At 54.0% G+C, this 26,295-nt stretch overlaps 11 protein-coding genes across 11 annotated transcripts; 6 read left to right on the forward strand and 5 right to left on the reverse strand.

Moving 5' to 3' along the window:
- Nucleotides 1-200: 200 nt before the first annotated feature.
- B0H65DRAFT_414989 (kinase-like domain-containing protein) lies at nt 201-2,573 on the forward strand (the record flags this gene model as incomplete). Its single annotated transcript, XM_062823959.1, has 5 exons — nt 201-240; nt 369-859; nt 971-1,024; nt 1,200-1,444; nt 1,505-2,573. 5 exons carry the CDS (start codon nt 201-203, stop codon nt 2,571-2,573), a joined length of 1,899 nt encoding a protein of 632 aa, XP_062686571.1.
- A 1,536-nt stretch (nt 2,574-4,109) lies between these two features.
- On the forward strand, nt 4,110-5,450 carry B0H65DRAFT_385983 (uncharacterized protein; the record flags this gene model as incomplete). Its single annotated transcript, XM_062823710.1, has 1 exon — nt 4,110-5,450. A coding segment is annotated over one exon (1,341 nt), but the record flags the coding sequence as incomplete, so codon positions are not given.
- A 212-nt stretch (nt 5,451-5,662) lies between these two features.
- B0H65DRAFT_451147 (uncharacterized protein) lies at nt 5,663-6,019 on the forward strand (the record flags this gene model as incomplete). Its single annotated transcript, XM_062826037.1, has 1 exon — nt 5,663-6,019. Exon 1 carries the CDS (start codon nt 5,671-5,673, stop codon nt 6,016-6,018), a length of 348 nt encoding a protein of 115 aa, XP_062686573.1. The 5' UTR covers nt 5,663-5,670.
- A 329-nt stretch (nt 6,020-6,348) lies between these two features.
- Nucleotides 6,349-7,156, reverse strand: B0H65DRAFT_39956 (uncharacterized protein). The gene is made up of 3 exons (XM_062823779.1): nt 6,876-7,156; nt 6,505-6,764; nt 6,349-6,448 (listed from the first exon to the last, which is right to left on the reverse strand). The coding sequence occupies exons 1-2, from the start codon at nt 7,004-7,006 to the stop codon at nt 6,524-6,526; spliced, it is 372 nt and encodes a 123-aa protein (XP_062686574.1). The 5' UTR covers nt 7,007-7,156; the 3' UTR covers nt 6,349-6,448; nt 6,505-6,523.
- A 901-nt stretch (nt 7,157-8,057) lies between these two features.
- On the reverse strand, nt 8,058-11,934 carry B0H65DRAFT_515791 (uncharacterized protein). Its single transcript, XM_062828658.1, has 2 exons — nt 11,553-11,934; nt 8,058-11,479 (listed from the first exon to the last, which is right to left on the reverse strand). Exons 1-2 carry the CDS (start codon nt 11,838-11,840, stop codon nt 8,243-8,245), a joined length of 3,525 nt encoding a protein of 1,174 aa, XP_062686575.1. The 5' UTR covers nt 11,841-11,934; the 3' UTR covers nt 8,058-8,242.
- A 2,973-nt stretch (nt 11,935-14,907) lies between these two features.
- B0H65DRAFT_535931 (DnaJ domain-containing protein) lies at nt 14,908-16,651 on the reverse strand. Its single transcript, XM_062829038.1, has 2 exons — nt 16,255-16,651; nt 14,908-16,182 (listed from the first exon to the last, which is right to left on the reverse strand). The coding sequence occupies exons 1-2, from the start codon at nt 16,546-16,548 to the stop codon at nt 15,139-15,141; spliced, it is 1,338 nt and encodes a 445-aa protein (XP_062686576.1). The 5' UTR covers nt 16,549-16,651; the 3' UTR covers nt 14,908-15,138.
- A 230-nt stretch (nt 16,652-16,881) lies between these two features.
- Nucleotides 16,882-17,371, forward strand: B0H65DRAFT_438465 (uncharacterized protein; the record flags this gene model as incomplete). The annotated part of the gene is made up of 3 exons (XM_062825371.1): nt 16,882-16,939; nt 17,027-17,200; nt 17,268-17,371. The coding sequence occupies 3 exons, from the start codon at nt 16,882-16,884 to the stop codon at nt 17,369-17,371; spliced, it is 336 nt and encodes a 111-aa protein (XP_062686577.1).
- Nucleotides 17,372-17,636: 265 nt separating this feature from the next.
- B0H65DRAFT_544470 (Pre-mRNA-splicing factor slt-11) lies at nt 17,637-18,794 on the reverse strand (the record flags this gene model as incomplete). The annotated part of the gene is made up of 1 exon (XM_062829295.1): nt 17,637-18,794. One exon carries the CDS (start codon nt 18,792-18,794, stop codon nt 17,637-17,639), a length of 1,158 nt encoding a protein of 385 aa, XP_062686578.1.
- Nucleotides 18,795-19,214: 420 nt separating this feature from the next.
- B0H65DRAFT_451165 (S-adenosyl-L-methionine-dependent methyltransferase) lies at nt 19,215-21,166 on the forward strand. Its single transcript, XM_062826038.1, has 2 exons — nt 19,215-19,864; nt 19,940-21,166. The coding sequence occupies exons 1-2, from the start codon at nt 19,617-19,619 to the stop codon at nt 20,835-20,837; spliced, it is 1,146 nt and encodes a 381-aa protein (XP_062686579.1). The 5' UTR covers nt 19,215-19,616; the 3' UTR covers nt 20,838-21,166.
- A 1,246-nt stretch (nt 21,167-22,412) lies between these two features.
- On the forward strand, nt 22,413-24,073 carry B0H65DRAFT_39988 (putative pyruvate dehydrogenase beta chain precursor). The gene is made up of 2 exons (XM_062823781.1): nt 22,413-22,927; nt 23,165-24,073. Exons 1-2 carry the CDS (start codon nt 22,550-22,552, stop codon nt 23,924-23,926), a joined length of 1,140 nt encoding a protein of 379 aa, XP_062686580.1. The 5' UTR covers nt 22,413-22,549; the 3' UTR covers nt 23,927-24,073.
- Nucleotides 24,074-24,934: 861 nt separating this feature from the next.
- B0H65DRAFT_415470 (uncharacterized protein) lies at nt 24,935-25,963 on the reverse strand (the record flags this gene model as incomplete). Its single annotated transcript, XM_062823988.1, has 2 exons — nt 24,935-25,276; nt 25,346-25,963. 2 exons carry the CDS (start codon nt 25,961-25,963, stop codon nt 24,935-24,937), a joined length of 960 nt encoding a protein of 319 aa, XP_062686581.1.
- Between the last annotated feature and the right edge of the window lie 332 nt (nt 25,964-26,295).

Raw genomic sequence — 26,295 nt, forward strand, 5'->3', positions numbered from 1 at the left:
TAGTCTGGACTGCGAATATCAGCCCATCTGATCTCACTAGCTAGCCCAAAGTCTCCAGCTCTGTTCAGCACCAGCTCAGCACCAAGGCGAGGCATCCAGGTGCATCCTCCCACCGCTGTTCACCAGCCAACTCTCACAAACTTCAACCAAACCGCCATCTGATCAAGAACAAGGCGTCAGCCCAATTAATATCCGACAAAATGTCGACAATACAACAGTTGAAGAACTTCATCCGACACGGTATGTTTGCTTGAGATGCTTGCTTGCACCTGCCCACACTCAGTGCCTCTCACCTACCGTCTCCTCGCGCCCACTCCCCCCTTCCCTCTGGCAAGGAATCACAAGCTAATATAGGCCTTATCAAACAGGAAAGCAAGCCCGCACTGCAAACCCTGAGGAGCCGGCGCGGACAAAACATGCCGACCACTCTACCACGCATCATCACCACCAGCCCACAAAGATGGCGGCCCCTGTCTCAGAACCCAACCTAGGAGGCTCTCCGCCACGCAACCACCAAGCGCCCGTTCAAGATGCCTACTCGACCACGCAAGTTGATGGCCACAACCGTGTTGCCCAGGCTGGCCATGCCGCTGCCCATCATGCCGAGGTCGATCAAAACCTAGCAGCCAAGGCCAAGTCAAAGACCAAGATCCCCGACGAGAACATTGCCAGGCTTGTTGCCGAAGAGAACGCGAGCAAGAGCAAGTTTCCCAAGTACCCCGGCCTTGAGCGATGGGAGCTCGTCGAGAAGATGGGCGACGGCGCCTTCAGCAACGTTTACCGCGCACGGGATTTGGAGGGTAACGCGGGCGAGGTAGCCATCAAGGTCGTTCGCAAGTTTGAAATGAATAACATACAGGTACGTGACAGCACACCGGGGATGCCCTCTTCTTCCTCATCGCCATCCCCGTTTCCTTTCGTCTTTGCCGTTTTATAAGGTTTCAATACCAACCTCCAGGGCTCACTCTAGAGCAACAAAGTTCTCCATCCGGACTTCAAGCCAAAGGCGCCAAAGGCTGCAGAGGTGCGAGAATTTCTCTTTTGTCTATTTCCATTGCTGGTCGTCAATGTACTCTCCTCTCCTCATATGTCTCGACTGCTTTGTTATTGACGACCTGTCCCTACCCCGATCAAGCATTGGGGTAGAGACGTGCCCGCCTGCTAATGTTCTTATGAGGGTTAACCATGACTGTCAACAGCGAGCCAATATTTTGAAAGAGGTGCAAATCATGCGCCAGCTTGACCATCCCAACATCATCAAGCTTGTCGACTTCGCCGAGTCTCGCCAATACTACTACATCATCCTTGAACTGGCACCTGGCGGCGAGCTGTTCCACCAGATTGTGCGTCTGACGTACTTCAGCGAGGATCTCTCCAGGCATGTTATCACACAGGTAGCAAAGGCTCTGGAGTATCTGCATGAGGAGAAGGGTGTAGTTCATCGGTAAGTTGACCCACATCATCGTGCCAATCGTTGGTGAATCTCTGCTCACTCCTTGAACAGTGACATCAAGCCCGAAAACATCCTCTTCAGTCCCATTCCATTTATCCCCTCGAAGCACCCGAAACCCAAGCAGCCAGGTGACGAGGACAAGGTTGATGAGGGCGAGTTCATCAAGGGCGTAGGCTCTGGTGGAATTGGTCAGATCAAGATTGCCGATTTCGGCCTGTCCAAGATCGTATGGGACAAGCAAACCATGACTCCGTGCGGCACTGTCGGGTATACGGCACCCGAGATTGTCAAGGATGAGCGGTACTCCAAGGCCGTCGATATGTGGGCCTTGGGTTGCGTTCTCTACACGCTTCTTTGCGGCTTCCCACCTTTCTATGATGAGAGCATTGAGGTCTTGACGGAGAAGGTTGCCAAGGGCCAGTATACCTTCCTTTCGCCATGGTGGGACGATATCAGCAAGTCTGCCCAGGACCTTATCTCGCATCTTCTGTGTGTGGATCCCGAGAAGCGCTACACGATCACAGAGTTCCTGGCGCATCCTTGGATCGCCGGCTCGGGTCCTACGCCAAGGGACGAGCGGAAGAACCCGGTCACCTCAGACGGTGTGCTGCGGGCCTTCGATGCATCCAAGATTGTGGATGGAGACAGACGCTATGACTTCCGCTCTCCAGGTGCTGTCAATCTCCGCGAAGTGTTTGATGTCGGCTATGCCGTCCACCGCCAAGAGGAAGAAGGCAAGAGACGTCATAACATCGGAGCCAAGGCGGGCGTTTCTCGTCTGGTAGGCCTTGACGAGAACTCCGACGAGGGAGAGGATGTTGCTATGCATGATGTCGTAAACGGCAAGCAATACCATACATCTCTTGAACAAAGCATGCGCAATGCCCAGATCAGGGATCAACAACAGGAGCAACGCGGTAGGGACCGCGAGAGGAAGGCTCACCCACCCCCAGCGGCCGCTGAGCAAAGAGGCTATGGTCAACACTCCGCAGCTGTCACGGCTGCCGCCAGACAACAGGTTCGCGAACGCAACCGACAAAAGGGCGCGTTTGAGCTCAATCTGGATGGTGCCACTTTGCTCGGACGGCGCGGAGTTAAACCGTCTGCTCGAGTTGCATAGGGTACGACTGAGCAGAAAGAAGGTGACAAGCCAGAGGCGACAAAGCCTGACGAAAAGCATATCCAAGAGACATGTGATGATGTCTCGCTTGCGAATGAGGCGAGTTCAAAGCTGCAGATAAGCGATATGTAGGAGTAAGGAGATCGTCGAAAGGATATTCAATTCTGTTGTGCATTTTCAGTAGGAGGTTGCTGGCCTACGGAGAGCCAGCAATAGCATGGGGCATTTCTCAACCTTTCCATTCTTATCCCCCGTTTTAGCATTTTTCAACGTTCTGGGAAGCGTACCATCATGTTATTTTTCTTGTTGTCGATGAGTCTAATAGGTTTGACCGTCGATATGGGAGGTTTTTGGTCATCCCATCTCATAGCTCTACATTACGGTGTTGGGGGCCAATTGATACTTTTACGATTACGATGCTTTATTGAGCCCATGCTTGTCTTACTATCAGCTTTGAGTTGTGTGTTAGTGCCGAGGGATGCAGCTAGTGCTGTTCACGATATCGTGGTGCCGTCTCGTGGAGAGCATGCAAGGGAGGGCGCTTTGGAGTCGCTTCTCGTGGTGACGTCGCAGGAAAAAGAAAAGACGAGATCGCCGAAATCTCCGAACTGCGTTGTAGCTGGGATAAAAAAAGGCTGTCTCAGCCTGTATGCTTGCACCGTTGAACGCCACAACCTGGAGCGTGGCGACGCTAGTTGATGCTCGTGTATGACCCTACATAGGGATGAGACAGCTGCACGTTTTGTCTCTCTCCAACCGACTTTTTGATCACCAAGTCGTTGTGGTCCGTGGTCCAGATCACACTCCCTTTACTATGTCCTTGCTTACAATTCCGTTTATGGAACAAAATCCAGGGTATTTGCCTTTCCAAGACCGAATTCGAGAACGCGATGAAATGTTTAGACTTGATATTCGCCCTTTTGGCTTGCCAGGGACTTTGGCCCGTGTCAAGGGACTGTGTATGTATCTCATTGTTCTTAAGGGGCTGAACACTGACCTTCCATCATGCGTATTAGAAAAGCAATGCCAATGTTTCCTTCCAACAGTGTCTATGTGGAGGAAAATCTCCGGGTTCAACCACCGTCAAATTTCGAAGACAGGCACTAATGTACCTCTTGCATCCAGAGATTACACCATGGTTAACCAGATAGACATTGGAACTTTCCAGACATGCCGCAAATTGCTCGGTTGCGAACAAAAAAAGGAAGGGGAGACAGCTTCGATTGCCCTAAGCGAAGGGCGAGATCTGGAACGGAGAAGAAGCAAGGTGTAATAGCCTCAACACCGGAACCCAGGGAAATCTCTCGTTGCTCGATGACCATCGAAAAGTCTATATAACACAAGATGAACAGCCCATCATCGACATAACTTTTACTCCTCATCACTCTCATCTTCTTCTCTACCTTCACTACCTTCACTCTAGAAAGGACACTCACTTCTTCCTTTTACCCTCTCCCTAATTTACACTCCTTAATTCTTTCTTCGCAACAACAACAACAACAACAACAACAAAACACTCCTTCGATTTCATTCAAAATGGCGTTGAACCTCCTCCCCCGCATGCCCTCCCTCTCCGTCCTCGCCGCAGCCGACAACGTCTGCCGCATCGACCTCACCGTCCTCTTCCCCGACTGCGCCTCCATCGAGATCGGCGTCCCGGCCGAGCAGCCGCACTCGGTTGACGTCCAGCCTTCCACCATCTATGTGACTGTCACTCCTCCTACTGTCACTGTTCCTCCTCGTGACGACCACCCTCATGGTGGTCCTGGCGGACACCCGCACTGGCCTGTCACTGCTACTACCACTTGCGATGAGGAGGGGCTTGTGACGGCTATGCCCATCCCTACTGGTAGACCTCCCTTTGGACCTGGTGGTCCGGGTGGTCCTGGCAACGTTGGTCCCGGTAGCGGTGGCCCTGGTGCTGGTAACAATGGACCGGGCAATGGAAACAACGGCCCCGGTAACGGTGGTCCTGGTGGTCCGGGTAACAACGGACCTGGCAACAGTGGTCCGGGTAACGGCGGTCCCGGTAACGGCAACAACGGACCTGGAAACGGTGGTCCCGGTAACGGCAACAACGGCCCCGGCAATGGTGGTCCCGGCGGACCTGGCAACAACGGCCCCGGAAACGGAAACGGCGGCCCCAACGGTCCCGGCTCCGGCAACGGCCCCAACCCAGGCCGCCCCTCTACCACCCTCGCCACCATCACCCGCCCTGCTCTCCCCACCTCCACCAGCACCTCGTGCCCTCTGCCCCCCTTCCTCTCCATCTCCACCACCCTCACCGACATGCTCGACCTAGACCTCAAGCTCTACATGGACCTCTCCTCCCTCACCTCCGGCGTCTCCTCCATGTTGGAATCCGTCGTTCCCGGCCTCGGCGAGGGCCTCAGCAACCTGATGGGAGCCAACAACCTCCCCGCTTCTCCTTCCAACCCGCCCACCACTCAGCGCTCTCGCTTCCGCACTTTGCCCTGCGGTACATCGCTTGGAAGCTTGCCGGGGGGCAATACTACTACTGTCCCCATCAACGACGACAACACTGATGGTCCCGATGGAAATGGCAACGGCAACGGTAACGGTAACAACGGTAACAACGGCAACGGCTCTGGTAGCTCGGCAATCGAGGAGTGCATCAAGCGCTGCGAACAAGATGCTATCACGACCAGTCTCGAGCTGATGAACCTGAGGGATTGCTTGGGCGTTACTGTTGATCGCAAGACTACCGTGGATAACTGCTTGTACTTTGTCGGTCCTAAGGGCGAGAAGTTGCCTATTTTGGACTTGGGGATTGTGGTTGATATGACTGGGCTTCTTGGCGAGGACGCTTCTGGTGCTGAGGGTGTGGAGAGTGCGGTGAAGGATGGTGAGGAGGTTGCTGGTGATGCTGCTGCTCCTGCGGTTGATACCACCGTTGATACCGCTACTGATGCTGCTGGCGATGCCGCTGCTGGTGCCGTTGACACTGCTTCTGATGCGGTCGACACTGTTGCTGATGCTGTTGCTGATGCTGCTGCTCCTGCGGTTGATACCACCGTTGATACCGCTACTGATGCTGCTGCTGGTGCTGCCGATGGTGCGGTTGATACCGCTACTGATGCTGCTGGCGATGCGGTCAACACTGTGGCTGATGCTACTGTTGGCGCTGCTGCCCAGTAAAGAGATTGATCATCAGATCAGATCACGAGCTTTGGCGAGCTCTGGAGTTGGGAACTGTGTCTGGAGGATGGTAATGGTACTTACAAGTGTGTTGGGTACATATGTGATGGCCTGGAAAAAGGGACTGTTTCTTTTGTTTGTTGCTTCATTTCCTTTGTTACTCTTTTTGCATTCATTGGGGACACTTATTAGAGGTTCATGGTCATACACTCTGACTCTGGGAAAAGACTGCTGTCGGAGGACGGCAGATCTGGCACCATTGAGTAGACATTTACATAGTATCTAGCTTAATTATAATCACACTTGTTCCTTTGCACTTTGGCTTCTGTTAAGCGTTATTACATGGAGCAGAGTTCATTGTAAGCCTCAAGGCAAAGAAAGTCACTTGTTCATTATCATCAGCATATGTGGAGGTATATTCCCCCCAACACTACATCCACCACCCCATCAAAACCAGCAAAGGCACGACTGTCTGATAGCTACCCACCCGGTACTTAAGGTCTGTGTTTGGCAGGTACAGTCATCAGACCACCGTGGGAAAGACAGCGTAGTCGTCAGGGGTGAAGCGCGCCACGTCTGTTTCGTAACTGCCCTCTTCCTTAAAAGAAAGCGGTTCGTTCGGGCGGCTTCGAACAACTTTTGTATTACTTTTTTACCCTCTCATCTTTTTGACTATTTCCTGTAGTTGCTCGCCACTTAAGGATTGCATTCCTGGTCTCCTGTTCGTCAGTTGTTGCAAGAAGACATATCCGTTGAGTAAAGGAAATCGGACCTTGACAGCTATATCCTCCTCAATTTGGCGCCTTAAATTTTCCAACCCATCTCTTCATAATCTCCACCGCCTTCTCCTGCACCTTGACCACCTCCGGGTTAATCGTATGTCCAGCCCCTTTCATCCCCGCCTCTGTAAACGCATCATCGGCATGCTGAGCGTTCTTGATCAAGAAAACGGGTGCATCCTCGGTCGATTGCAGCGGTCCTCCCGGTCGTAGTTCGCTGGACATGGTGGTTGATCTCCATGGGTCGAACTCACTAGAGTACACACTCACGTGTTAGCAACCAACACTTTTCCTTGTCTTCATATCGGGAAAAGGGTATGTATGTATTGTGTACTTAGAGGGATAGGAAGGATATGAAACTCACCCATTAGTCCAAATAACTCTCCTCCTCTCCTTCACCCTCCCCCACCCGCCCGTTCTCTTATTCAACATCTCCGTCGTCTTGCCCTTGGCACTACCGTACTGGTCGCCATTCTCGGCGGTGGGGAAGTGCATCTCGCATTGGCGTTGCCAGTACTCGGGCGTCAATTTCCTCGACACTATCGAGATTTGCTTCTTTTGCTGCCCTTGAAAAGAACAAGTCTTGGGCGCCCCCGTAGCCCATGACGCCAAAGGTTCGTTGCACAGGAACCAGTACCATGTCCGCCAAAGGTTGCCGAGCGTGCGGGCTTCGAAGAAGGGGTTGAGCAGGTCGTGCGTGTTGAGGCACCAGAGAGGGTCGTCTTGGCCCCAGACGTCGAAGTAGGTGCATGCTGTTTTGGTGAGAGGGGTTGGTTAGTGGTTTGAAATAGGGGGGATGAAAAGGAGAAGAAGAAAGGGGGGGGTTTATAGGTGGGGATGGTAGATAGAAAGAGCGAGGGGGAAGGAAGGAGCGAAAGAAAGAAGGAAGATAAAGATAAGAAAGGAAACGAAGGAACGAACTAGAATCAAGAAACTTTTGCACAAAATAACGAAGCAAAGTTCTTCACCGGCGCCGGGACCGTGCCCAGCAAACCGCCGTCGATGGTATGATTATCGGCCACCACGGCATTGCATAACCGGAGGATATCTTTGTATCCTCCCGTCTCTTGACTTTCCCATAGGATGAGGCTAAATGCGCTGGACCCTGAGTTGCCTGGGGTGCATATCCCATCATTTGATGGACGGGTTGTTTTGACCAGTGTTTGTATTTGTGTTGACTGTCACAGAGCAGAGAAATCATACCGGGTGCTCTAGATCTGCAAAGTAATATGGGGTAGTGGTACAACTGCTGCGTGAGCTCTGCCGCTTCCCGGCAGTGTTAAACTGGGACGTTTGGGGTTCTGGGAGAACTTCATGGGGGTAACATATCTGATATTAATGAGGTCTTTCGAGCTCATTGTGATCACGTGTCGTAGTGCGGGGATGCCGCACAATATCTGTCAGTCGGGACACAGAAGAAAGGGCGAAGGTATAGGTGAAGTGCACAACCGAGGAACATCGTCAGAGTCGGAAGAAGTCGACCAGGCAAAAGGGCGAACAAGAAATTCGAGGTTTGAGTTCACCGTAGGCAACAGGTTTGTTGGTAGAGCGCCATTCCGGCTTGATCATGACTGTTGTCTATTATTTGCAAGTCATATACACTATAAATACGATATCTGTTTATATCTCCCGAGAATAACCTTTTCCGATATTCCCATTCGTAGAAAACCACGCCAAATGCCTTTTCCTTTTCTCTACCCAGATTCGCCCAAATTCAAAAAGGAAAACTGCTTAGTGAGCACCACCACGACCACCGGTAGCACCAACCGCCAGAGCCTTGAGAACCTCAGGCTGGATCTGCGGCAGAGGACGACCTTTCTCGGTAGGCTTAGGGACATAGTTGATCTCAGAGAGGTAAGCAAGGAACTTGCCGACCTCCTCCCTGCCAATACCACTGCCAGTGGAGTCATCAACGCCAGTCCACTTGTCAGCATCAGCCTTCAGGACAGCCACGGCGTTCCTGTCGTCCATCTCAGGGGCACGAGTGTTGGCGGGAAGGTCGTTCATGCAGAAGTGGTAGAGCGGCATGAGAGCGTGCTGCTCCTGATCCTTCACCAAGGAACCGGCAGAAACAAACTTCTCGAGCTCGTCCTTCCACTCCTCGTAGCTAGTCTCGGGAGTCTTGTAACCGTAGTACTCCAAAATGGCGAGGTACTCGTTCATGCGGAGACGAGGATGGGCGGTGACGTGGATGACGTGCACGCCGCTGGGGATGGGGTTGAGCGCAGCAGCCACGACGGTACGAGCGACGTGGTTGACGGGAACGGCGTTGACGGTGTTGACGATGTGGGGACGCGAGGAAATCTGGATGCAGCCCTTGAGCATGCGGACCAAGAAATCATCGACGTTGCACACACCGGTGTTGGCATCACCCAAGATGTAGCCAGGACGGACGACAGAACCCAGGAGACCACGCTTGCCGGCTTCGCGGACAAGCTGCTCAGAGACCCACTTGGTCTGACCGTAACCAGTTCCGAGACCAGTACGGCTGCCCTCCATATCGTCGGACTCCATGATGGCACCCCGTCCGGTGCTCACCTGCTTGTCGGACAGGTCGAAGTAGTAGTCCGTGTCGAGGACACTGGTAGAGCTGACGAAGCAGAAGGCCTTAGGCTTGCCCTCGTTGCAAAGCTTCATGGCGTCAACGGTGGACAAGACGTTAGCGGCCATCATATCGTGGTAGCGCCTGACCCAGTGAACAGTGGCGCCGTTGTGAATAACAACATCCACCTTCTGAGCAAGATCCGCCCAATCGGCATCATCAATGCCAAGGTTGAGCTTCGCCAAGTCACCGACAACGGTGCTGAGTCTTCCAGTCCACTCATCATTCCAGAGGCCGTAACCCTGGAGAGAGCGACGGAGACGCTCGAGTGCCGCCGTGGAGTCCTTCACACCACGGACGTGGGCAATCAGCTTGACGGTGCGGGCCGTGCGGTCAAGGACGTCCTTGACCAGGTAGGAGCCAAGGAAACCGGTCGCACCAGTGAGGAAGACGGTCAACTCCTCGGAGCCAAGCGCCGCGGGATCGGCCGAGAGAAACTTCTCAGGAAGCTGAGCCAAAAGCTCATCCAAAGACTTGGCGTACTCATCCTGACCAGCCTCGGCGGTGACGCCGCTGGTCTCCTCTCCGAGGAGCTTATCTACCTGAGCACAGAAACCAGCGAGGCTAGGGTGCTCGTAGAGAATGTTGATAGACACATCCCTGCCAATCGCCTTACGAATGTTCAGGAGGAACTGCTGAGCCAACAAACTGTGACCACCCAGATCGAAGAAGGCGTTCTCACGCTTGATGGTCTGGGGGTTAAGACCGCTAATCACATCAGCCCAGAGTTGGGCCACGGTGCGCTCGGTCTCGGTAAGCGACTCCCAGTTCTTGAGGTCCTCCTCGGAGGCATCCTCAACACGCTCAGCCACATCGGGGAAAGGAAGGTTAGGCTTGTCAACCTTGCCGTTGGGGTTCAGAGGCATCTTCTTGAGGACGACATAAATGTTGGGGACAGCGTAGGTAGGCAGACGAGCGCCCAGGTGATCGCGGATCTCGGCCTGCATGCGCCTGTACTTCTTGAGGTAGACGGTGACGGGACCCATCTCGACACCCTCGTCCTCGACATCAGCGAGGCCACGGACCTCGAGCCACTTGAGCCATTCCTTGTGCTCAGGGACGATGTAGCTGACAAGAGTCGCCTCCTCGTTACGATCTCTCCGCACAAGGGTCTTGCAGTCACGGATAAGAGGGCTTTGGCTCAAGTTGCTGTCAATGTCGTTGAGCTCGATACGGAAACCACGGATCTTGACTTGATCATCGGCGCGGCCGACACATTCGACATCTCCAGACTCAAGGTAGCGTCCAAGATCGCCAGTGCGGTAGAGTCTGTCTCTGGGACCCTTGTAGTACTTTCTCCACGGCTCGTTCTTGTTGAGCTTGGCGTCCGCCTCAACCCACTTGTTGTTGTCGACAAACCAGTTGTTCAAGAACTTCTGGTCGTTCATGGCCTTGTCGCCGAGATAGCCTTCGGCAAGACCGGCAGCACGAACGTAGATCTCTCCAACCTCGCCAACCTTGCACTGCTGCTCGCGATTCTCCCGGTTGACGACCAGGAGCTGGACGTTTTGCATGCCCGTGCCCGCAGGGACGGTATCCTTGAGCTCTCTTTCGAGGAAGTCAGGGTCCCTGTTGCGGCTGGGAATCTCGAAGTAACTGACAGCACGCTGGGTCTCGGTAGTGCCGTACATGTTGATGATGTTGGCATTCTCAGCCAAACGTCTCAACGCACGACAGTCGCGGGTGGTCAGAACATCGCCGACGAAGAAGACATGCTCCAGGCTGGGGAACTCAGCGGAAGCGCCACCAACGAGAATCTGACCCATGGCGGGAGTAAGATGGGTAACGGTGGGATTGTGCTCCCTCATCCACTCAGCAAGCTTCTCATGCTGGATATCCTCGCGGGATGGGACAAGGAGCTGGGCGCCAAGGAAGAGGGGGGTGAAGATATCGCGCTGTACTGGGTCGTGGGCAATGCCGGAAAGGAGGGTGTATCTGCTCTCGGAGGAGAGGTTGAAGCGCTCAGCCATCCAGCCGAAGTACCTGACCAGACTGTAGTGACGACCGAGGACACCCTTGGGGCGACCCTCACTTCCGGAAGTGAAGGATAGTGTGGGGTTCGAGTCGGGACCGACGATGACATCGGGAGGCGCGGATGCCAATTGCCTTACTTCGGCAAAGATATCCTTGCCATCGACCTCTCCACCGTAGAGGATACCATCGTCGCGAAGGCGCAAGTCTGGTACGTCGGTCTTGAGCTTGAGCTCGTCGTCAATGTATTTCTGGACCAAGGGGGCCAATGGGCCGTTCTCGTCTGTGGCACGGCCAATTCGTAGGAGCGCACTGGGCTGGGCGACCTCGAGGTAGATCTGCTGTCTTGCCGGGGGATAGGCAGGGTCGAGAACTGTCATGGTTGCGCCAGAAGTCTACATATGCAAGGTACCCAGTTAGACACGAATGCGGCTGGTACCATGTTATCACAGAGGCACTACTACATACCAGAATACCCATGAGGGCCACCACCAGGTCGACGGAACGATGGGCCCAAATCATGACGACATCGCCATTTGTGATGCCGGCCTTGTGCAGGTACCAGGCTAGTGTGTTGGAGGCCTCGTAGATCTGGCGGTATGTGAAACGTCTCTCTGGTGTTGTGGAAGTCTTGGTCTCGACGACGCATGTCCTTTCGGGGTGCGCCTCGGCGTTGCGTCTAAAGTGCTCCTGGATGGAACCGACATATCCGGACCAGTCGAGGTCGATTGTGGGATCGGGTAATACGGACGCCATCGTTATTGTGTTGTGTGTGTGTGTATGAAGCCGATTTGCGTTAGGAGCCAAGACAAGACCGAGGAGAGTTTCAAGAAGAGTAGCGGGGAAGAGGAAGAAAAGCGCCGGTTTCGCGATATTTTATTTTTTGGACGAATGACGCGCCAAGGGTGATTCAGAGGGCCTAAAAGTCGAGCTCGTTAAAGCAACTGTACAATCGGTTAGTGCAACTGTGTGGGGCCATACAAATCGCAGGCTCGAGGCTGGAGGTCGGCCGAGCCAAGACCCCAAGCTTGGCATCAACTTTCCGCGCCCGCAACCATCACCAGAATCATTTCAAGACCGCAACAACAACGCTCAAAACTCAACCTTTTCGAACGACCAAGACATATTCACACGCGGGGGCTCTCACCGGCCGCCTGCACCCCCGGAACTAACCCTAACACCAACTAACCCTAACCCTCTCTATTAACTTGGGCGTCTTATACCTTTGCCCGGGCGCTTGTCTCCACACAGTCGCCCTGACGGGCTACACAGTTGCTTTAACGGGCTCCCTAAAGGTTTAGTGACTTCAAGTGTGACTCAATGGTGCAAGTTGTTTCCGTTGGTTGAGATGTTCTCCCTGACTCCGACGTCGGCTGGGGGCCACTAACACTCATCATCCAGTCTGGAGCTCCAATCACAGCTCCACAGCGAACGGAATTATGGGGATATAGTGGGGTCAAACTTGCGAACCCCCCCCCCACAACTTTAATTCTGAGCTGCCTCGCGTCGTCCGCAACACCTTTCCGTGGATAGGAACTCCTTGTTGTCTTTGATGGAGATGGCTTCGACTCAACTCATTTTTTTGGTATGAGTCAGACTGGTGAATATCGTCGACCGAAACCCGACAATTGGCAGTTGGCAAACACGCGCCTTATACTCTCCTCAACTCCACAATGCCGAACGGCTTTCTCACCATGATGATTTCTGCGGTGGGCTCAGAACAATGTGCCAGATTGAGCATCTCCACCAACTTCTATGATGTTGGGATCACAAAAAATTGAATGCGTCAGGGATCAACCGGATGACCTCTAGGTCCACCGCTCACTGTCTCTTGTGTCCTTCGTGTGAGCGGCTGCTCTGAAGGCCCGCTCGTGGCCCGTTAACATGACACATGTTGTTGACAGGTATTTCATCCGATGTATTGCGCCGACTCTTTTTCAGCCATGGCTCTCTTGACCTCCTTTCCATTCCGCTCCGAATGATGCACTACGTTTACCAAGGCCGCAGTCACAGCCTCAAGCTTGAATCACCGACGAGCTGCTCCTCCACCGACCAAGAGCGTGGAATCATTTGGGTGTGCGCATCTCGTATTTCTTAATGGCAAACACCAGAGGCAAGGGGGGGGGGGGGGGGGGGGAGGGGGTGCTCGAGAGGCCGTGGTTGGGGTGATTCAGTCTGGAGTCATCTGAAGACTCTTCTGTGTTGTTCTATGCCAGTCAGTGTTTCATTGCTGATTGACGGGTTAGTGAAATTCTGCTGGAACAGAAAAGAGCGGAAGTTGAGTTCAAACCACGGCTTCCACTGCCCCTGCCATGTCCTCAACCATTCTGCCCTGTTCATCCATACATCATCGTCTATCGCTTCCACATGTCACCTCAAAACCAGCACATCATATGCTATGATTTATTCCGCTGGCTTTTGCTGGGTTACTGCCCACCATCATCACCCACACTTCTACAGCGAGACCCGCGTCAACTGCTTTGGCCGTCTCGCCCTTTGCATCTTTCCTTCATCGTTAACTCTCTGAACGTGTCTCCTCCGGCGTCGAGTGTTGACCGAAATCCGTACCGGTGTTTATTTGGGTGGTAGGTCACACTACCATAGTCGAGAAAGCTCATTGTAAGTGAGAGACCGGGTTCTGTTAAAACAAGCCCAGAGGCTGGCAGACATCTCTTGCCTGCCGTTTCCCCTAGATCATGGTGGACAGCTTGCGAAAGCAATTGGCGGAACACGAAATTCAAGAAGAGGTTTTGCAACATGGCCTCAAGGTCAGCCTCCTCGACATGCCCCGTATTACACTCCCGAGTTACCAAAGAAACATACAATACCAGGTCCTTCGCCAGTCGCCCGTCACATATCCAACTGTCTCAGCTGATCTGTCGGTCCCGGCTTACCTACTGCAGTCAGAGAAGCTCCCAATTCTTCCCAAGTGGTTACGATGGCATGTCCTCTTCATTATCTCATTCATTATATGATCAAACGCAACGACAAATGCCTCTTCAAGACTGTGGCCCCGTGGCTAAAAGTCTCAAAATCATCCCAAGTCGTCACCAAAACCCAGAAGCTCAGACCGTCCAACCTAGGTCGCCATGCCCTTCAGCCCAAAAAGGTTTAAACCAACGGGACGGTCCGCTGTGGAGTCAACCAATTGCCGCAAAAGCTGGGACCCACCTGCGCACTCTTGGCATCGCAGGTCTTGGCGTACTGAGAGCTCGAGCTTGACATCGATCACTCAGTCTTCTCTTCAACTGTCACTGTTTGTATGACTCAGTTCTTCAAGGAACTGTAGAACTGGGAGCTTCAGGGCCGGGGTATTGGGTGAAGGTGTAGCTCAGAGTTATAGTTAACGACCGGAAGGGCTTTTGGATTTATACGGAAAATCGGCAGAGTCTACTGGTGTGGACCGAATTCGTCGTGAATATTTCTTGCCTTGTGAGGTTTCCTCCTTTACAACACAACAGCTTTCCACGCCGAAAAATTCCTTTCATCTGATGTGGACTGTACGTCGTCGATCAGTCACGCATGCGAATGTGGGAGGATGTACGTCTGACCATCTGCAAATACACGTGGATTTTGTACGGTTGCAGATCGAGATGCATGAATACCCATGTATTAAGCGTTACGGTACAGACAGTCACGGAAACTCTTAGAGAACGGTCAAAAGGTTATCAGGGGTAGGTATCAGAATACAGATATAGCCGGACAAAGGTAGATCTGTGATGCTTGGTAGTATTGTTGGCGGTTTGTTGCCATTGGGCCAGGGATCATTAACATATAATCGAGGCCACCGAGAATCTCGTGTGCTTCACTATCACCATTTGGATCCATTCTCAAAATGATAGCAGGTGCTGATCCTCAGGAGTCAAAGGGTACTTGAGAGACGGCATCACAGGACAGAGCATAAAGTCAGCGTCAGCGTGTGAGGAAAAATTGTGTACCCATCTCAAAATGGTATCCGCCAACAACTCTGTGTTCTCCAAGTCTAAATTCTAGTAATTATAGACAAACGCCAACATGCACATTCACATTATCTCCTGACTTCGTAATAAATCGCTTAAGCAGAAAGAGCCTTGAGGTCACCAGCGTTGATCTTGCCGGCACCGACGAGGCGGGCGGCCTCCTCGTTCCAGACAGCCTTGATCTCGTCAGCGACCTTGAGGCCGTTGAGCTTGCCAGCGAGGGCAGCAATCTCATCGGGGTCGATCTTGGCCTGGATGAGCTCGACATCACCGAGAACGGCATCGATGGTGGCGACGGAAGCATCACCCTCAACGAAGTAGTTGGCATCCTTGACGGAGCCGCGGAGGACACGCTTGTTCTTCTTGACAGCGTTCTTGGCAGCCTCCTTGGCCTTCTTGCTACTCTCACGGTCGGCCTTGGCCTTCTCCTCGGCCTCCTTAGCGGCGGCCTCCTCAGCAGCCTTCTTGGCAGCGGCCTCCTCAGCGGCCTTCTTCTCGGCAGCCTCCTTCTCGAGCCTCTTCTTGTTCTTGGCGGCGTTGGCCTCCTGGCGGAACTTCTTGATACGCTCATCGGCGGCGGAGCAGTCGTCGAGCAGCTTGCGGAGACGAGCGTTGTCCTCAGCCTTTCTCTTCTTGCGGGTGTTGAGGTTCTTGCGCTCGGTGTGGCGTCTCTGGTCGCGGGACTCGCTGTCATCGGGAACATCCTCATCGAGGTACTCGAACGACCTCCAGCTGTCGAAGTTGTAGAAGAAGTTGTAGAAGCTCTCGACCTCCTCGCGGGTAGAGTTCTCGTTGCCGAAGCTGGGGACGGGCTGGGTGTTGCTGAAACGGCCCTCAGCCTTGAAGACGTTGCTCCAGAGCTTGTAGAAGTTGCCCTTCTGGAGCTGCTTCTTGGTGGGGGGCTCGACATCGGCCTCCTCATCGACGGAATCGAACTGGCGGCGCTTGATGGGGTCGAGGAGGACCTCGGTGGCCTTCTGGATGCACTTGAAGAAGTTGTCGTCCTCGGTGCGGCCGGCGGCAGCCTTCTTATCGGGGTGGTGCTTGAGGACCTTCTTGCGGTGGGCGCGCTTGATCTGCTCCTCAGTGGCCCTCCAGCGGTACTTGGAGAGGCCGAGAACCTTGTAGTGATCTTGTTGCTATACACGAGCGCAAGCAAATTAGCTGTCAAGGTCCCGCGCGGCATGTAGCATTACACGTTGGGCACCAACCTTCCAGTCCTTGGCATCGCGAGAGAGCATCATGGGGTCCTCGGGCTCGCTGAGGTCGCTCTCGTTGTCCTCCTCAACGTTCTTGGCGCGCTCCTGGGCCTGGATGCGGTCATCCTCGGAGAAGGTGCGCTTGTGGCGGGCGCGGCGGGCATGGGCGAGGAAGTGAGGGCCGACGGGCTCGATGGTGCGCTGGGTAGCCTCATTCTGGGCGATCTTGCCGATGGGCTTGAAGTCCTTCTCGGCGGTCCAGCCCTCGAGGAGGGTGGGGAGAGGAAGGGGAACCACAGTAGTCATTTTTTGCGGTTGATGATGAGGATGGTGATGGTGGGTTGGGAGACAGTGACAGGTGGAAGCTGGTATAGGCGGGCCCCCTCTGTTGTTTTTTACGGGATTCTGGAAATTTTTCGATGGCCAAGCTCCCCACATCTTGCTTATCGGCCGCCAATCACGATCCTCGCAACTCCAAGTCCACTCCGGCCGGCAAACCTACCCGGTCCTGGGCGACATTTTTGGAGGTCGCATTGCCGTCACTGCAACTGTTTTCAGACAAGCCTTCGATCTACTATTTACCTTCTTTTGACCCTGCATTCCCTTTCCTGACGCTCGTTTACCAGCGAAATTGTCATCATGTCTGCCCTCCAAGCCTACCGTCACCTCATGCGCGCCGCAAGAGTTGCCTTTGATGGTACGATGTTCCCATGCAGTCCCCTTGATGCCCCCGGCGGCCTATGTAGCTAGCTCCCCGGACTAACCGGCTGTGCTACTGTTATAGGCGATGCCCGCACCCTTACCGCCGCCTATGAGTCTATCAGCCGTGGTTTCCGCGAGAACCAGAACCTTCCCGCCAACGATCCTACGATTGCGCCCGCGATTGCGCATGCCGAGGAAGTTGCCAGCTTTTTGAGATCCAATGTCGTCCAGGGCCGCAAGGAGGGCGAGTCCTATAGTGAGTGGAGTTTAGGAGTGCTGGAGTTCTACAAAGAATACGGGTGCTGACTGCTTGTTCCTCACAGAGCTACGGATTCACCAGGACACCGAGCGCGGCGACAACGATACCATCAAGTTGGGTAACCAGAGTATCAAGATCGGCGAGGAGCACAAGTGCTGCTCGGCATAAGAGAATACAAAGTCATGGCTGGAAAACACAGGGATTTTGGAAACTCAAGTTCGTGAGAACGTAATGGAACAACAGGACAGTACTGTTGCCCGTGTATATGTATAAATCATCTATGATACCCCTCAATGTAGAAAAATACTGGGAGAGACCATGCGATATTAGGAAATGCAATGTATCCGAGATACCCCGAGTCCAAACCCCCAAATCATAATAGCCTCCGAACGCCTTGCAATACCATGATTAATAAGCACTTTTCTGTCTCCGCTTAGTTGCCAGAAAGACTGGCGTACTGTACGTCTGCCGCACCAGGCGGCGCTGCGATGGTGAGGTTGGATGCGTCGTCTTTCTGCGCTCCTGATGCGCCACCCTGAGCATTTCCTCCCTCAATCGCCGATCGGCCGCCTGTCTTCTGAGCACCGCCAAAGGCTGACCGACCATCTCGTAGCATCTCCGAGCGCTCTTCCTTGTTCATTGTTCCCAAGGCCTTGGGTACGCTCCATCTAACCCTCAAGGGGCATCCGGCAATGACAGCACGACCCTTGCACTCTGCCGAGGCCTTCTCAGCAGCTTCCCGGGTCTCGTAGTTGACGAAAGCGGCATGCGACATATGTGACACAACCAGCGACTTGATCTTCCCGAACGCCTTGAAGAAGTCGCGGATCTTGAACTCGGGTAGATCATCTTCGATACCGGTGACAAAGAGCGACATTATGCTCTTATCGGCCGGCGGCAGCCAGTCCTTGGGTCCAGGAGGAGGCGCCGGAGCTGCGTTGGGTCTTCGTCCACCACCGGGTCTGGCGCCAGCAGCTGCGGCCGCCCTGGAGTCTCTTGTGCGAATCGGACCAACCCCACCAACACCAGCTCCCATAGCAGGATTGCCTCCCGTCGCCCTTCCTGCGCCGCTCGACGATCCGCCAACAGGGTTGCCCTCCTCGTCGACCTCCCTGCCCTTCCTGAAATAGGGCTTGCTTTGCGCCAGCCTCCTAAGCAGCTCTCTCGCTTTCTCGTCCGCCTTCTCGTATTCCTCCACACCAGCTCTTCCTTCTTCAATCGCGCGCTCGTTGTTTTGGGCAAAGTACTCGCGGTTGATTTCGCTCTGAGGGCCCGGGGCCACCAGCTCAAGGGCCTTGTCTCTGATGATGATGGGTAGACCGAACTGAAGATCGAGGATGCAGCATTGGCAGGCGTTCTTGAGGCGGGCGCAGGTGAGGCAGATGTTGGTGCGCTTCTTGCGGGCGTGGGCGCGGTCGGCGGCCCAGCTGAAGACGGTAAATGGGCGGGTGCAGAGCTTGCATTCGGCACCGTAGTCTTCCTTGAGCATCTTGACGTAGGGGTTCTCGGGCAGGCAGTTTTCGCAAACGGAGGGGAAGTCGGTCGCCTCCCAGCCGGAGCGGTTGAGATCGTGTTTAATTTGCGGCGGCATGTCGGGATTGATGCAAAATCTTCGTGGGTTGAATACGCGTTGAAGGTCGGATGGTGACGCGATGGTTGGCGGCGGGTGGTGTGCGCAGTGGTGATGATGATCTTTGGAACTTGCGACTTTCAACGAAGGTGACTGCTTAATTGAAGTTCGGGCCCTTGTCCAGACGTTCGTTATCACTCTTATCGGTCAGTGTGGCGTAATTAGGTACGCCACGTCTTCTGTTACACGCGTTACAGTACAGTGTGCCCGTAAGAAACCGAGCCGTGGCTAAGCTAACCGAGCATCCCCCACAACTCGGATTGGTATTCGTATTCGGGATTTTGAGCGCACGGGCGCGAGGGGCGAAAACGTCCCAAGCTTTCACGTGGATGTCGAATTCGAGTTCGCATGTTTTGAGTGCTTCTTCACCCAATTCGCTGGCGCCAAGTTTCATGGTCACAACGGTTCAACCCGAAAAGTTGAAAAGGGGGTGGATCTTTCAGATTGGCTGAAGGCATTTTGTGGGGCGCTCGGACCAATTGGCGATTGAGATTCGCTAATCTGGATGGACTACAGCAGCTATCGCATGCTATCGTTGTACACCCTGGCATAACTCTCATCCAGGGGTAATTGCAAGGTGCCAGCGAGCTCGAGGAGGAAAGGGGTCCGGGGTCCTTGTTTTTTGTTTATATGGAGGATCCCGACTGACCGCAACGTGTTCCTGTCTTCTGCTTGTTCGTGCCTATCCCATCTTCACTTCTTTCCCTCATTCAACAACTTGCGAGATCTTCTCCGCCCTCCTCCGCATTTCCTCCCCGTTCAACACCACAACCACCCGCCAAAATGCCTTCCACACCAGTCGTTGCCCTCGAGAAGGAGGACCACCAGCGTGATGCCGAGTTCAAGAAGGTCATGCACGGCGACTCTGCCAAGGCCGCCGGCGGTGTCGCTGCTCTGCTGAAAAAGAACACCGAGGCTCAGCAGATCGCCGTGGACGAGTACTTCAAGCACTTCGACAATAAGACTGCCGAGGGTGAGACCCTGGCTGATCGCGAGGCCCGTACCAAGGAGTACGCGACCTTGACCAGGCAGTAAGTTCCCCGCCTTGCCTCGCAAGATTCTTGCTTTGTGCGAAAACATGGAGACTGACAATGTGTTTCTTGCAGCTACTACAACCTCGCGACCGATATTTACGAGTATGGCTGGGGCCAGTGCTTCCACTTCTGCCGTTTCTCGCCCGGCGAGCCCTTCTACCAGGCTATTGCCCGCCACGAGCACTACCTTGCTTCCCAGATCGGCATCAAGAAGGGCATGAAGGTTCTCGATGTTGGCTGCGGTGTTGGTGGCCCTGCGCGCGAAATCGCCAAGTTCACCGACGCCCACATCACCGGCCTGAACAACAACGACTACCAGATCGACCGCGCCACCCATTACGCTGTTCGCGATGGTCTCTCTGGCCAGCTCAAGTTCGTCAAGGGTGACTTCATGCAGATGTCTTTCCCCGACAACTCCTTCGACGCCGTTTATGCCATTGAGGCCACCGTCCACGCTCCTAAGCTCGAGGGTGTCTACGGCGAGATCTACCGTGTCCTCAAGCCCGGTGGTGTCTTCGGTGTCTATGAGTGGCTCATGACCGACAACTACAACAACGACAACGTCGAGCACCGTGACATCCGTCTTGCCATCGAGGTCGGCAACGGTATCTCCAACATGGTGCCCATCAGCGAAGGTCTCGCCGCCATGAAGAACGTCGGTTTCGAGCTCCTCCACCACGAGGATCTTGCTGACCGCAACGACCCCATGCCCTGGTACTGGCCTATTGCCGGTGAGATCGGCTACATGCAGAGCTACCTCGACTTCTTCACCGTCGTCCGCATGACCCATACCGCCCGCCGCATCCTCCACGGTTTCGCTGGCCTCCTCGAGACCGTCGGCCTTGCCCCCAAGGGTACCAAGAAGACCGCCGATGCGCTCGCCCGCGGTGCCGATGGTCTCGTCGCCGGCGCCAAGAAGAACCTCTTCACCCCCATGTACCTCATGGTTGGCAAGAAGCCCCTCAACTAAAAATGTGCTTGAAACGATACCCCATATAATCATTTCCATTTCTTTGTACATTTTTTTAGGCGGGGATATAGGGTTTACATCAGGGTCATCATGAAGCGGATAAAAAATAATGACACGGAGGGACGGCAACAAACTATTGCATTTACACGCTGATTTAATCAATAATTGCCGGTCAGGCCGGGATTTTTGTTCGAAAGGTTGGATTGGCTGCAGCAAGAGCCAGCAAGGGACCGCACATTAGAGTTGGCTAGGTAGTTTACGACGTCGTGTACAATGACCTGTATGAATGAACCTAATATACTCTGACTACTGTCTTTGAAGAACAAGACAAATATGCTTCCTTTCTGTTTGTTTGGTGAATTTCGTTGGCTTTTATATCATTTTGAAGTGTCGTACAACCAATACGCAACACCGAAGCCCGGACGGAATAAAGAGCTGAGTGACACGGTAGCATTTGTGTGACACCGACTCCGGCGGCTCATCTCACTCGCTCGCTGTGTTCCTGTTCTTCTGCGGCGCGGCTTCGGCGCGTTGTGTGTTTGCCCCAACGGACTTTGCTGTATTGGTTATAGTAACGTGTTAGACAGGTTCTTGAGATGCGGACCTTCTCCAACCTTGAGGGACCGGGGAGAAGCACTATGGCGCCTTTCCGTGAAGCATAAAACCTCAACTGTGAATATCAACTATGCTAGTAGTCTCGGATCAATTCTTTTCCTTTCAAATATAAGTCTGGTGCTGATATTCGGGACCCTTCAGGCTATGACGAGGCTGACGAGGTCTCATGCTAACGGACTTGGCAGGGGTGTATGGGGGAGGAGGGGCAGCAATCCACTCTCAACGCCGTCAGATCCACGACGACGAGGCAAACAGTTGCCGATGTTTTACTATGCCATTGCCGCCATCTTTTGGTAATGCGTCTTCGCCATCATATAGTAATGGAGTTTTGAACCCTCTGTATAAGTTTGACGGATGGCAATTATGGGCCTTACATACTGCCAACCATGAAAATGCTCCGATGCCAGCCGGCGTTGCCCATAGCTTATGAGCTAGGCGAGCTTGCTTATCGTGAGCGAAGCGGGATCGTGAGGAGTCGCGGCGTTGCAAAGTTGTCTCTCCAAAATCGATTGCCTCCGCAGCTGTCATTGCAGTGGGCCAGGGCTTTGTCGTCGAAGACATCCAGGGTGTATCGAGCCAATCGAGGGGCTAGGACACCCGCGAAACTGTCATGGATGACCCTTTGGCTAGGCCTTTTGTAAGCTAGCGCGGAGGAAGCGTTGGGGTTCAACGTTCCAGTGGCAGCTGTGAGAAAAAGCTCGACTGCGGCGTTACGAAAGCTGGATCCAAGCTCCCTATCTTTTGATGGCGGATGGTGCAAGGCCCAAAAAAATCCCTCCCGCTCTCTGGAAAAAGCTGTGCTTGCTTTTCTGATCATCACCATCCCCAACCTGACACTTTGCTCTCAACAGTCAGCCAAGTGCCTCTTTCTTTCCACGTCCTCACCTCTCTCCCTTTCCCGGCTCAAAGAGTTGCACGCTGCAGTCGACACCGACGGCAGGAAACTATCAACCGGCAACCCGTCATACCCAAAACCCTTCATTCCATTTACTCCGCATTGTCGGCTAGTCAGTGCACTGCATTATTTCTGACCTGAGTCGGGACACCCTCTTTTTCTCCATATTTTCTCCAACCCACGAACAACCAAGCACCCAGCCATGTCGCGCTATCTCCGACCCGCAGTCCGCCTGGCTGCCACGGCCTCGCGTGTCCAGGTTGCCCGTCCTGCCGCCCCGTCCTTCTTCAAGCCCGCCTCCGTGACCGGTCTCCAAAAACGGTCCTACGCCGATGCCCCCTCCGGAACCAAGGACTACACGGTCCGCGATGCCCTGAACGAGGCCCTGGCTGAGGAGCTCGAGGCCAACGACAAGGTCTTTGTCATGGGTGAGGAGGTTGCTCAGTACAATGGCGCATACAAGGTCACCAAGGGCCTACTAGATCGCTTCGGCGACAGGCGTGTTATCGACACACCCATCACCGAGATGGGCTTCACCGGTCTCGCCGTCGGTGCTGCTCTCAGCGGTCTTCACCCCGTCGTAAGTAAACCTCTAAGAGGGGACCCATCATGACGCACTGGATCAGCCATGACTCGAAAGCCGCAACTTCCCTGTCACTAGAGGCTTGGGTTCGTCCCAATCTGTAGCCCTACAACATCGGTTCAGCCCTACGGCTGCGAATACGCGCCAGGACAGAAAGGAGGACAGCAGAGAAACAGAAACAAACATGAAGTAGAAGCATACAAGCTAACCATGTCCCTCTTCCCCCACCTCTAGTGCGAGTTCATGACCTTCAACTTCGCCATGCAGTCCATCGACCACATCGTCAACTCCGCCGCCAAGACGCTCTACATGTCCGGCGGTATCCAGCCCTGCAACATCACCTTCCGCGGCCCCAACGGCTTCGCCGCCGGTGTCGGCGCCCAGCACTCGCAAGACTACAGCGCCTGGTACGGTTCCGTCCCTGGTCTCAAGGTGTTGTCCCCCTGGTCTGCCGAGGACGCCAAGGGTCTTCTCAAGGCTGCCATCCGCGACCCCAACCCGGTCGTCTTCCTCGAGAACGAGCTCATGTACGGCCAGGTCTTCCCCATGTCGGAAGCCGCCCAGAAGGACGACTTCGTGCTCCCCATCGGCAAGGCCAAGGTCGAGCGTGCCGGCAACGACCTGACCATCGTGACCATGTCGCGTTGCGTCGGCCAGTCGATTGTCGCCGCCGAGGCGCTCAAGAAGAAGTACGGCGTTGAGGTCGAAGTCCTCAACCTCCGCTCCATCAAGCCCCTTGACTTGGACGCCATCATCAAGTCCATCAAGAAGACCCACCGCCTCATGACGGTCGAGTCCGGCTTCCCCACCTACGGTGTTGGCGCTGAGATCGTTGCTCTCGCTGTCGAGTACGGCTTCGATTACCTTGATGCTCCTCCCCAGCGTGTCACTGGTGCTGATGTCCCTACCCCCTATGCCGAGGAGCTCGAGAAGATGGCCTTCCCTCACGAGGCTCTTATTGAGAACCACGCTGCTAAGCTTCTTAAGCTTATCTAAGTGGTGTGATATGAGGTGTGTGTGGGGGTTACGTTGGGTGTAGAAAAGGCACGGATGGGATGGGAAAAATACAAAAGCTATAAAGACCTTGAGATGATTAGACTTAGCTTTTGAATGTAATGATTGTGAATGCATTTGGCAAATGGCCTGGTGAACTTTTTGTAGTTGGGAGTTGCAGGTGAGGAAATGGGTTGTGGAATACTGCTATTCCTATTTTTTGGCGCCTTCATCCTCGAGGATCAAGAACGTGATGGTGACCTCGGAGGGAGGTTCTCAGCAGAGTGAAAAGCTTGCTAGAGTGATCGGCTTCTACTAGGGATCAAAGGTGTTCCGAACTCTCCGCCACATTGATGATCATCACAGAGCGCACGATGATGACAAACCACACTCAAATGGATCATGACCACAACTTTGTATCTTTGCTGCCTCATGACGTGCACCTGGTCTTCTTCAATCTCTCTGTGCTTGTCATTACGCTCATCTCTCTGTAACGACAGTGTCCTCCGCCCGGTCAGAGGTATATGCATATCCTTCAGATACATGGTGTAGTAATTCTTCCAGAATCCGATAAACGCTGATGATACTTGCACCAAGTATCTTTAAAATTCTTCAGTTTCCTTCCATGCTTCTCTCGGGTATCCGGGTATCCGTCTCTACCAAACTTGTGAAATGCACAAACATACATGATCGCTTTTTCTTCGAAACTCTCAAAACAGAAAAGGAAATTGAAAAGCAACTGATCCACCCCATTGATTCCATATCTCTTGTTTTTGTTCTCCTTGGATTGCGTCCTCACATCAGATCTTAGGTGAATGAGAACCAGCTCAGACCCGGATCCCGTGGAAATGGCCAACTTCCAGACTTTGACAAGCACGGAGAGCTGGCTGTTTGAGGGTTGGCGAAATAATGTTGGGTTAAGCTTTAAATGCCCATCATCAGTACGACACCGGGCAAGACAACACGCCTGGAGGCATTCGCAACCGAAAACATTGGCCAAACTCCTTAGGTCTAGTGTTGAATTTGAGACTCTCCACTGCACGGTCCAACACCGCCGACAACCTTTTTGTCGGGATTCTGGCTGAAGAAGGTCGTTGCCGCCTTGCCCTTGGGGCACTGCTTGTTCGGGTTTCCTTCGTCATTGGTGACCATGACCTTGGTGCACGGCGTGAACTTGTTGGCACCGTCGTACATCCAGCCCGCGCAGCCCGGGTCGCCGTTGAAGCAGCGGTTGCAGCACTCCTTGCCGGAACTGGCTGGGTCGTAAGTGGCCTCGTAGCCGCCAACCTCGGTGCCCATCCAGGCGAGGTGTTCGATGAAGGTGCTGGTGTCGGTGCATTGCTTGGCTAGGTTCTACTCGCAGTCCTTGTTAGCTGGGGTCGTTTTTGACGAGAGTAATAGGGTGGATGGAAGTAAACTCACGGTTGAGGTCGGCGAGGCTGCGGACGAAGTCGAAGTTCCGGTAGCCGATGACGAGGGTTCGATTGAGGAAGTGGCAGAGGCCGTGGACTCAGCAGGCGTACTTGTTGATGTTAGCGATGTGGACGTTCCTGGTGGATATGGATCACTCGTGTGGAGGACAGACTTGTTGTGGTGGCCACTAAGCATGCCCAGGGCTCCAAGAATGGCCAAGATGACGGCGATGATGCCCAGGGTAGAAATACCGCCAATCATCCACCATAGCTTCGCGATTCTCTTGTACCAGGGCTTGTCGCTAGGCGGGACCCAGATGACCTCGGGCTGTTCATCCGCGGTATGTTGCGATTCCTTCGTCTTAAAGCTTCCTCCGACACTGGCCAGATTGGCTCCTCCATGTCCGCCGCCATTGTTATGTGCCTCTTCCAGCAAGCCGGGATTATGGTCGTTGCTGGCGGCACCGGTGCTGACGACGAACTCGGGAGGTGGATTGGCCCAGGTCTCGGCGAACTGGTAGTCCTGGCCGTAGGATTTGAGCGTCTGGCTCTGTTGCGAAGTCAACGATGGACGAGCTCCCAAAGCCGGTTGGTCGCTCGGCCCAGCGTTTTGGCCTTCTGATGCCATGGTACGGATACTCTGGTGTAATGTCCTAATCCTGGGGTCCTGGTCAGTTGGATATTCCACACTCCTTTTTGGCCTCTTGATCGCAGAATCCAGTGGAAAAGCAGATGCGGAAGTCAGAATTGGGTAAGAACCGCTGAGGTGGGTTGCAAGAAACCGCTTCGGCGTCGTAAGAGGAGTCACACTGGGTCCTGGAATGACGGGCGCTGTCTCCTTACCTTTTCGTCTGTACAATATCACCTCGTTGGTCAGAATGGATGCGGCAACAAAGTCAAAAACCGTCGGGTGGCTCGCGGTAACGTAGTGACGGTGACAAGTTCAGGTGTGATATGGAA

The sequence above is a fragment of the Neurospora tetraspora genome (assembly GCF_033439725.1).
Source record: "Neurospora tetraspora strain CBS 560.94 chromosome Unknown B0H65scaffold_1, whole genome shotgun sequence".
In the NCBI taxonomy this organism is placed as follows: domain Eukaryota; kingdom Fungi; phylum Ascomycota; class Sordariomycetes; order Sordariales; family Sordariaceae; genus Neurospora; species Neurospora tetraspora.